Consider the following 10,939-nt stretch of genomic DNA (forward strand, 5'->3'; position numbering starts at 1 on the left):
AAGCTTGGCTTTTGCGTCGATTTTGCACTGCAGGAGCATGACGATCCATCCGAGTCGGATCGAAAGCGGGACAGACGTGACGTCCACGTCATTGCTAAGAGCAAGAGCAAAACCCTCAGGTAGGCCCTTGGGCAGTTCGACGGGCGCGTCAGCCATTAGATTTATGAGAGTTTCCTTGTAATCAAACAAGTAACCAAGATAATTCATGACGTATCTGGTGAGAGGATGAACGGCTCCGCCAGGAATGGGGGCCTTGGAATTCTCCTTCTCAATGGAGTTCTCAAACTCGGTCAAAATCCCCCACGCTGCATCACCTAGCCGGGCCAGGCTCTGTGCCGCCTGTAACTGTCGAGGATGATATCAGTCAATGTCTCGTACATGTCTAGAACCATGAAAATCTTTTCCGGCGCCCGTTTGCCCGCCGCGACGGCTTCAGCGAAGCGGAGAAGTCTAGCGGTTGGTTCCTTGGCGATTTCTGCGAAACAGGAAGCCCTCAGGTGCGTAAAATCCTCGAATACCTGATCACACAGCCGCTTTTCTCCTGCAAATAGAAGTCGGATGCTGATTTTAGCGGCGTAAATCCATTTCTTCACCTTGGTCTCCAGTGACGCCCACTCCATTTTGTGAACATCGTGCAAACTCATCTTCTCCATCCCCAGATTGTACAGACTTTCTTCCACCACCGACTTTCTGGCAACCGCGAAGACTCGAACGCAGTCCCCCCCGTACCCTGAGGACGCCATGCGCTCCACTATGTTCCTCAGATCGACCACGGCGTCCAACGGAATCATGTCCAGGTCGCAAATTCTGTCAATTGACTGACACGCGGAAACCGGTGTGCCGCTCTCGCCGTCTTCGTCGTCGTCGGAAAAGAAGCCACTCGACCTCCTTGCGCTCCCCTCCGTGCTCGAATGGACAGAAAACCGGCCCGAACGGTCGATGGGCTCTCTGTTAGATAACAGAATGTTGTGAAACTCGTTCTGGAGACGCGCCATCGACATCTGCATCAGCTGCTCCGCACGGATCATCTCCGCAGAGTTGCTGTCAATGACGGAAAAGTTTTCCATCAGTTGCTGGAGATTCTGGACCGCCGCCAGGTACTGGGCGGCTTCTAGCGGGTTGCTGTGGAAGAGCATCGTGTTTGTTGTTTTTGTGTCCCATTTAGAAATCATGCCATCGGCTGCGGCTAATTTCTCCTCCAAATCGTACATTTGCTCTGCACTTGTGTTCACCAATGATGCATACTTATCTCTGCTCATCTTGTTCCAAGCAGCTAGATACTTTGCCGTGCCTTTATCTTTCTTCTCATCCTACTTTTCCAATATATATAAACAAACAGTGTTGATGTTCCAGGTAGGAATAACTTCGGAAGAAAACTCAATATAAGAATAATATGTTTGACCGGGAATCGGTATAAGAACAATAGAGCGTTCAATGAAAAACTCAGAAACGGAAAAGTCAATCTAAATATCTGACCAGGTCCACATGGGTGTTCAGAACCTACAAAACTCGGCGGCCTCGAAAGTTTAAGCCGGATGGCGCTTTTAATATTTACAAATTTAAAAAAGAAGCTTTTTGTTTTTTGTTTTCTTAAATTGAAGAGAGGATGGGATGGACTTTGTCCCCCGCCTTGTCGTTTAGCTTCCACTTGACTTTTGTTTATAAGGCAGCTCTCCTCACAGTCTTATCTTCAACCGAAAAAAGCCTTCGAAATCAATTCTTCGATATTATTATATTCTTTATATTAATTTATAATTTATTTACATATAGTAACTTTTAATATTAGCACTTTTATTGAAAGGAGATGCAATGCCTATATATATTGTAATATATTAAATAACTTCTAAATTTGAACAAAGATATATAGTTAATTAAAAATATTTTATAAAAGAAATTTTATATCACAAGTGCATTTTTCTTAATTAAAATTGTTAATCCAGTAATAACTTTCTCTATTTGTAGGCACCTATGTATCTGATTGTTAGAGAATAAGTAGTAGAAATGTAACATAAGAAACAACTTAATAGAACTAATGGAAGATTGAAATTGTAAATACAAAAACTACAATGCTTTATTTATGTAAACTAACAATTGTAACTATAACTATTTATATTTAGTAGATGACATAAAATAACTATAATATTATTATATAGTTTTTGTTGGAATGGATGGAGTGGACAAGTTATAAACATAAACACAATATGTAGAATTACATGAGATATCAAACACATAAATAACTCACTAAATTCAATTCTTCTCTATGCTATGATATATGTTTCATTAATCACTCAAATCCATTGCATATGCTTGGAATACTACAACATTTATTCTCATACATGATTAGCTACACACCACTTGATGCTCAAACAATTACAAGTGTAGTTCTACAAATTACATAAGCCTTTCTAGATCTTAGGCCAACATGCTCAAAATAGAAAATATTTAATATTTTTTCCCTTTAAACTTATCTCTTATTGGATCCGCAACATTTTTATTTATATCTAGAATCCCCCTTAATTTTGATCACAAATGCTTCGACATTCACAAATTCCTTTGTTATTGATTTCTATTGTCTTTTGTCTCTTTTTTATGCTCATAATTAACTCTTCAGACTTAAATCGTTTCCTTGCTTGATAACTTCAAATCTCTATGATCTTCAAAACTGCTTTTGACCTTCCTCAATCCCATGACAATCCTTCAAAAATTGAATCTAAAACTTCCTACAAAGCTACTATTTGTAGATGTCTTAGTAGACAATATTTTCCTTTGACCCAAAAAAATTGTTATGACTTTTGAACATTCAAACTTTTCATGATTGCTATCACTTTTCACATGTATGAACTTCAATACTTGAACAATTTTTTTATCATACCTATAATTTTTTGCTTACTCAATCAAATAGCTTCATCCATAATCTATTTGCATGCATCCTATCATATAATCCTTCTTCCCCTCTATTCCAACATGTCTTTTCATAGTGATTCTTCAAAGCACAAATACTGCAAGGATGTAGATCCCAACACTTGTCCTTTGTATGTCCTTTCTTATGGCAATGAATACATTAAATACACTATGTTCCTTGAGTTGATTTTCTTGAGCCTATAATATGCATATTCATCTCAATTGGCTTTCTTATTTCTTATTCATTTTTTCCTAGTCCTTGACCTTAATAATGCATTCTTTCCATGGTTGTCAAACCAAAATTCTATTCATTATCTTCATATTTATCAAGATTTGCAAACTCATTAACATTTTCATCTTCATAACAAACAACTTCAACAAAATCAAACTTACCAAATTACATACACAATCTTTTGTACTACATGAAGCATCATGAACCAATGGTTTTGACATTAGACATTCATTCTCTTTATTCAATTTTGATATTTTCTTCTTATATAAACTATTCTTCTCTTAGAAACTCTTTATTTTCTCTTCTAAATCATCAAACAACTTCACTCTTTGTTCTAATATTTCATTTTTTTTCTTAATCTCATCAAATAACTTTACTTTTTCTTCTAACTCTATATTTAATCTTCAACTTCCTTTTTCCAAAGAATATAATTTTCATCTATAAATTTACATTTTTCTATTGGCCTCTATATTATAATCACTATCATTTTTTTAATTTATTTTTAACCTCCATTAATTCTTCTTACAAAATGTTTTTTTTTCCTTCTTGAATCTTTTACTAATTTTCCTTGTTGAAATAAACAATTTAAACTCATGTTATTTTGTTACAATGATTTACATCACTTTCAACAATTTTGTGTGCCTTCAAAACCTCTTTATTCTACAACTTGTGACACTTTCTTGGCTTGTCTACAAACCCATTTTAGGTTATAATTTTCAACATGAAAAAAAACAATGATATTTTCTTTCGGCTAGTGGTTTCAACCCTTTCAACTATTCCTTCTCTAACTTCATCTATCTACTTTATCAGTTGCAACTAATTTAATCCTTTTAAAATAATGATCTAACTAAAAAAACTAAGCTTCATTTAAATTGGCATCTTTAAATAACATAATAACTTGTTTGTTAAAATATCTCTCGAGTTTCATCTTTATCCAATCGAGTCTTTGTTTAGCATCTATAGAATGGAAGGACCTCATGGGGGCTTCACTTAGTGAACCTAGGTTATAGCACGTGTGTTCATGGCATAGTAAAGATCCCCCCTATATTCAAAAAATATTGCTCTAAACTTCTTTTTTGTCACCCCCTCCCAATACATAGCCCGAATTAAAAGCCCTCTATTTTCACCAAATATTGTACTTTTTCATAGACAAAATTAAAAACCCCCTTATTTTCACTGATAGGTAATATATTGCACCCTCATTTTTGGGATATTAAACCTCCCAATATGAATGCATGTGATATAATGTTGCCTAGCCAGTGAAGCCCCCGTGAGGGACCTCCTTCTTAATAGTTGCAAACCCTTGATTTAACCATCCTCATTTCATGGCACCCAAGATCTTCTAAACTTCCAGTCTATGATCAATCTCACAATTTACTATAATCTTCTTTGTAGGTAACACATTTAGAAATCTCTTATTAGAAATACAGTTGTCATTGCAATAAAAGATTGACATGTTAATGCCTGATATAATCACTAGACTTATAGAATCCACAAGAGGCTATTAAGCCATGTCACAAACCCAAGCACTACACTGCACAACACAAGGAGACCAAGGGCGCACACCTTGCAACAATCCCCCTAGCACAAGTGAGGGGGTTTGAACCTAAGACCGAGGATCTGATACAAATTGTTAGAAGTACAGTTGTCGTTGCACCAAAAGATTAACATGTTAATGCTCGATACAACCACTAGACTTATAGAATCCATAGGAGGTGGTTAAGCCATGTCACAAACTTGAGCATTGTGTTGCACAACATAAGGAGACCAAAGGTGTACACCTTGCAACATCTCCAACAATTTATTTTTCTACACCAATTTTTGGAGCATTGACAACTACAACTTACCCTCTGTGGCCTTTAAACCATTCCTTAGTAGTTTCAATATACACAAAATAGTGATACAACAACATTGGGTGGCTTACCATAATTCTTCTTCACTTTTTGTGTTTTTCACAAATCTCTTTTAAAATTCTAAACATCGTTTTAATTTACCTTGCAAATGACTTAGTCTATGGAGGATTGGATAGTGATCTCACAATGGTATCTCTTTTCCTCCTATGGGAGCATTGACTTCTTTGGACAATGACAACCTCCTTTCACTTAGCAAATTTCTTCTTCTCTCAACTAATATCTCTTCTACAAACTACTGAATTTCCTTCACTGCAATGAGCTTTGATGATATTCCTTTTAGCAGATTCCTTTATTCTTCATGGTTTCTAAATCCTCATATTCCACTAATTTGCTCTACCTTTTAATAGCAACTACCAAAAACCAATGCAATGATCTCTTTCTCTACCTTCAATCCAACAGTGATTCCTATCTTGCCATCTTTTGTGAACGGCTAGATTGATCACCTCATCAACAACACCCTTAGTTTTTGAATGCTAGAGGCATTGAGATGAAGGTAGCTTATTCATTGTAATTTAAATTTTTATTTATCCTACTTTGAGATAGTGAATCTCTTTAGTAGGTTCTAGTATCTTGCTCTAAGGTTGTGAATCTCTTTATTAATTCCTTTAGGAAGTGGTGTTTTTTCTTATGTAGTAAGACTTAAAACAAACTATGATCTTGTTGTTATTTGGGTGTGTGGAGGATCATGGGGGTCCAAACCAGACCCTTAAATGGCAATAAAATTTCAAAAAATAGAGTTAGGCAACTTGACATAAAAATTTGAATGGGTTATTAACATAATTTAAAAAATATGTAAGAACAAAATTTTGTAGAACTTTTGAATCTAGTTTCCAAGCTACTAGTCTTTTGGAAAAATTTAAATCAATTTGGTAAAAAATTGAAATTTTAATGCAATAGTAATAAAATTTTAGGGAAAAAATCAAAAGCAAGTGTGTGTTTGTGCAACATAAGTACAATCAAAACATAATATTTTTTCTGAAAATTTCAATATAAGAAAACAACACATGTTCAAGAACATGCCAAAAAAAACTTGTAATTTTTGGCGAGTAAATAATTAATTATGATTTTTTACTAGAACTTTTTAAAAATAAAAAAATGTGTTTGTCCGTAGAGCATAACTTGGTAAAAAATGCACTTGATATTCAATTTTATTGTTATTCCTATAGTAGACGAATCATAGAATGTGCAACATTTATTGGTTTGAAAAATGCTTAACCAAGTTAAAGTTGTAGATGTTTTTCAATCAGCCTATCAGTCAGGACTTTAGACATAATGTATGTAAAAAATCAATAATAATAATTAATTAAATTCAAAATAAGGAAAAATTTATATTGGTAGTGTAATGGTGGAAAAATGGTGAATGATGGATCAAGAAGGAAACTACCCTTTCCCTCAAAGAGAGATGAGAGTTCCACTATTGATTGCCATTCAAGCACTTTTGACCATGTTACATTAGGAAGAGGAGAGGATAATTCACTAGATTCAATCTCTCCACATGAAGATGGTAGATTGAATTCTAAATGAAATGGGAATGATAAGTTGATCCCCTCTTCCTTGTTTGAAATGGAAAGGAATTGATTGAATTATGTAGTGCAAAAGTGACAAAGAACTGATTATAACTTGAGATCGGAGTATGGGATGAAGTTGTGCACCTGGATCTGGCAGTAATATGTCTAGATGAAGTCACCCTGTGGATTTGAGGAGAAGTTGCCTGGACCGTGGCGAGAATGTACATGGTCCTCCGAAAAATCCGTCAAACAAAAAGGGTTTCTTCGTCTCTACAAATAAAGCCAGAATCTGAAAGTACAATTGCGCACTTGCAACCTACACACAGAAAAAGAGGAAAATGGGTTGGGATTGGGGGTTTTCTTTAGTTCAAACTCCAGTTTTAGAATTAAACAACTAATGAAAGAAAGTACTTACAAGTAGATGTAAATGAAAGACTGAATTGTAAATCACCTCAAGGGAGGTTGTGATAGCAATGTTGATCAAAGTGCTTGTGTGGAATTGAATGTTGAAATCAATCTCCTCTTCAATGATTGAATCCTTGACTTGAATGCAACACCTAGCCTTGAAGGGAGACTTGTGAATGCTCAATGCTAGAAAAGAATGCTTGATTGCTTATGCAATTTGACACACTCCAATCTTATCCAACTCCAACTTATTGAACCTATGCAAATGAGAGGATGAATGCCCATTAAATAGATGTTAGTGGATCTGATTTTCATCATAGGCCAACATCAAGGGAGGTTTTTGCCCGATGCACAACCAATAATGCAACCCTAGGAAAGGACCTGCCCCAAAATAGGGCAGGGACAGGGGCACCATGCCATTGTCTTGGGAGGACAAGGATTCCACGCCCCTGTTCAAGGGGGGACAGGGGTGCCACACTCCTATCCTACCCCTTTCTCCATGGAAGAGTGCGGATGGGGTGATGCAAAGGCCAAGAAAGAAGTTGTTTCTAAGGGTTGAGCAGTCTCTGGTCTTCGATCAAGCTACAGGATTCAATCTCATGTGCATGATGACCCTAATGGAGTCAAAAATTGATAGGGTCACAATTTTATGACACTACATTTAGCCCCCACTTTAGTGGGACTATAAGCGTATGCCAATACTATCGGTAAAGTACAAGGACACAAGATTGAAAGACTTTTACCATGTCAAGGAGGCAAGATGTGCCAAGCCCCCAGTGGACTTATAATCTTACAACTTTGATTGACAAAGTAAAAGGGAAGATCGAGAAGAGGAGAACCATGACTGCAAGTAGCAAAGTTCCATCCACTATGAGTCATGAAAGCAAGGATACCAAAGATTACAAAGCAAAACAAAGTTCACTAAGTAATTCTAAGTATCAAAGAAGTAAAATATGAGCGAAGTGTATGCTCCCATGTTAAAGTGATCGCACGCGCCTTATTGGGAGTGATTGCGTTAAGGTAGGATACATCCAAGAGATAGAAGGAAGGGACCACATTATTGTAAGGATTTAGCTCCCAATCAAGGAATAAACCCAAGGATAATGAACACAAGACACTAGGTAGTGTCACTTTCCTTGAGGTCCGTATGTTGTATGATCACTCATGTATATCATGTATGTATATGAATATAATAATCTTCATTCCCCAAAGAAGGAAACTACCTTAGAAGAAAGGGAAGAGAGGATGTCTTTTGAGTCAACATGAAAGAGACCAAGAAAAGATCTCAATGCTTTGCATCATCCCCAAGTAGACATTAAGGGAACAATAGAAGAACAAGGATATACATAGAAGAATGGTCATAAAAGAGAGAGAAATGAGAGGGAGAAAGATCAACAGTGCCAATATTGCTAATCTGGCACAACATCCGACTCCTGATCTTGTTGATCACTATTTTGGGAAGGCAAGGAACATGCTAGAGGAGAGATATCGAGAACAATAGATGGAGCTATCACAAGATCCAAACAAGGACTATGCTCATGTTTTAAGTCACTTTGTTCAATTCTAGGAGCTAGGATTAGGGTTTGTGAAAACTCATCTGATAAATGCTTGTCCACATCAACATACTCATACTCACTATCAGAAGCATTATGAGTTTTATTTCCATCATGAATAACATTTTCACTCATTTCTTCATCAAATTTTAGAGAAAGAGGAGCAAGAACGTGCAAATAGGAGTAAAAGCATCACATGTTTTATGCAACTTACGATTTGGAGATGTAGGTTGAACATCTTTCTTAGGAGAAAATGGAATTGTGTCAACTATCAGAGTCTGAGGAGATTGAGTATTTTGAGGGATAGCTTCATGAGCTCAAACACAACATCTTCGTCAGTGTTCTTTTGCACAATGATTTCATCGAGTCTTAGTGGAAGGATGAGAAGGAGGAGAAACACTTGAAAAAGTAGGAATATTTCTCTCCTTGATAGTTAAAGGTTTAGGTTGAGGTCTTTTTGGTTGAACAAGAGGAGAAGCAAGCCTCTTCTCTTGATAAGAGGAAGGAGGTGGAACTGCACCATAGAAAGGAGTATTATTTGGTGTAGGAAGGTGACCAAGTCCATCATGAGGAGGATGTATAGGTCTAACCTTAGGAAGAATATTGTTATTCTCCTTAGGAAAAGGTAAAGTCACATCCATAGGTATAGGTTGACAATCTTCCTTAGGAGGGAGATTAGTTCTATCTGTGAGGGGAAGAACCTCATCTTGAAGAATAATAGGAATGTCAATTGTTGGCAATCTAGGTTGACTTAAGGATAAGATCATATCGTTCTTCCATTTTTTATAAGATTAAAAAAGAGCACCGCTTCTTGATGGAAGAGATTGAAATTGTTTAGGCCAAAAGAGACCAATAGGAACACCAAGGCTTCTTTTGGATGGACGAAATAAGCTATGGTTCATGGTTATGATTTCTCCATTGTGAAAAAAATTAAGACACTTGTAGATTGGAGAAGCAATAGTCTTCATGGAAGATAGCCAAGGATAGCCCAACTTCACACAGAATTGCCCAAAAGAAGGTATTATAACAAAGTCAACATCCATGGATTTAGCATAAACTTCAACAGGAAGGGTGATAGAACCAATGGTAGGACAAGAGAAGCCATCAAATAACTTCATAGCCACATTAGAAGCATCATATATTGGTTTATGCAATCGTAAAGTGAAAAGATACTCTTTAGTTATGACATTAACCATGCAAGAGGGATCAATCAAGGCACACGGCAAGGGATATCCTTAACCTTCGCCACTATGTATAAAGGGCCATTAGGTGCTCTAATGGTCTCGCTAGGGTCAAATGTAATACAAGAATCCTTAGGCATATCCTGTGTCTCTACCATATTAACCAAGTTTGGAGCCATAGAGGTGAATTCTTTAGAAGAGAGAGAATTAGGTACAATCTCAATAACATTAGAGGTATGAGATGGCAAAGGATCAGTGAAAATCTTAAGATTTTTATTAGGAGGAGCTACTGATTTATTCCCTTTATCATTCACACCTGCCACAGATATAGTATTATTATCAATCAGGTCTTGAATCTTGTTTTTCAATGTAAACCATTTTTCAGTATCATGATGAGGTTGATGATGAAATTGGCAAAAGGAGTTGTTATCAAAATAAGGAGATGCAAGTTTGGAAGGATCAATTTGTTTTATAGGAGGAAGTTTGATAACATTTATGTGTAACAACTGAGATATAATACTATGTAAAGATTCATTCAAAGGAGTAAATTGTCTTTCTCTTTGGAAAAATTTAGAAATAGAAGGCAGACTTGTTGTAGCATTCACATGGTTGTTGTTGATTGGATCATTGAACTTGATGAAGATTTTTGTTGGTTTGAACTTCACAAATGGTTGTTGAACACTATCCCCCTTATCACTCAGAGCCATAGGAGTGGATTGCTCCATTTGACTCACAACCAGTTGATAATTATGGAGTGTTGCGCACAACTGCGCAAAGGAAGTAAACTCAGACAAAATAAGTTTTTCCCTCATATCTTTTTGAAAATTAGAAATGAAAATTATTTGAATATCATTATCAGATACATGAAAAGAAATTTGAGCACACAAATGCTTATATCTACCAATAAAATTAGTCACTTTTTCTTTAACACCTTGTTTACAATGCATTAAATCAGTCAAAGTTATTTTAGGACCAATGTTGTCTTGAAATTGTTGGATGAAAGCATTTACTAGTTGTTGAAAGGAAGTGATAGAATAAGAAGGCAAAGAGCAATACCATTGTAAAGCATTATCTCTTAGTGTTCTTGTAAATAGTTTCGCAAGCAATCTTTGTTCATAAGCAAAATCAGTACACAAGGTTTGAAATGTTTTGACATGCATAAGAGGATCACCTTTTCCATTATAGAGTTCCAATTGAGGGATCTCAACATGTTTAGGTGGCATGAATTTAACAATATCAAAATAAA

General features: G+C 36.1%; 1 protein-coding gene across 1 annotated transcript; it reads right to left on the reverse strand.

Moving 5' to 3' along the window:
• Nucleotides 1-314: 314 nt before the first annotated feature.
• LOC131035362 (exocyst complex component EXO70H1-like) lies at nt 315-1,259 on the reverse strand. The gene has a single exon (XM_057967035.2). The coding sequence runs from the start codon at nt 1,257-1,259 to the stop codon at nt 315-317; it is 945 nt and encodes a 314-aa protein (XP_057823018.2).
• Nucleotides 1,260-10,939: the final 9,680 nt, after the last annotated feature.

Source organism: Cryptomeria japonica, chromosome 1 (genome assembly GCF_030272615.1).
Source record: "Cryptomeria japonica chromosome 1, Sugi_1.0, whole genome shotgun sequence".
Taxonomy (NCBI): Eukaryota; Viridiplantae; Streptophyta; class Pinopsida; order Cupressales; family Cupressaceae; genus Cryptomeria; species Cryptomeria japonica.

What these genes read in the sequence shown, in the direction of transcription:
- LOC131035362 (XM_057967035.2), bottom strand. Translation starts at nt 1,259, where the DNA reads ATGAGCAGAGATAAGTATGCATCATTGGTGAACACAAGTGCAGAGCAA.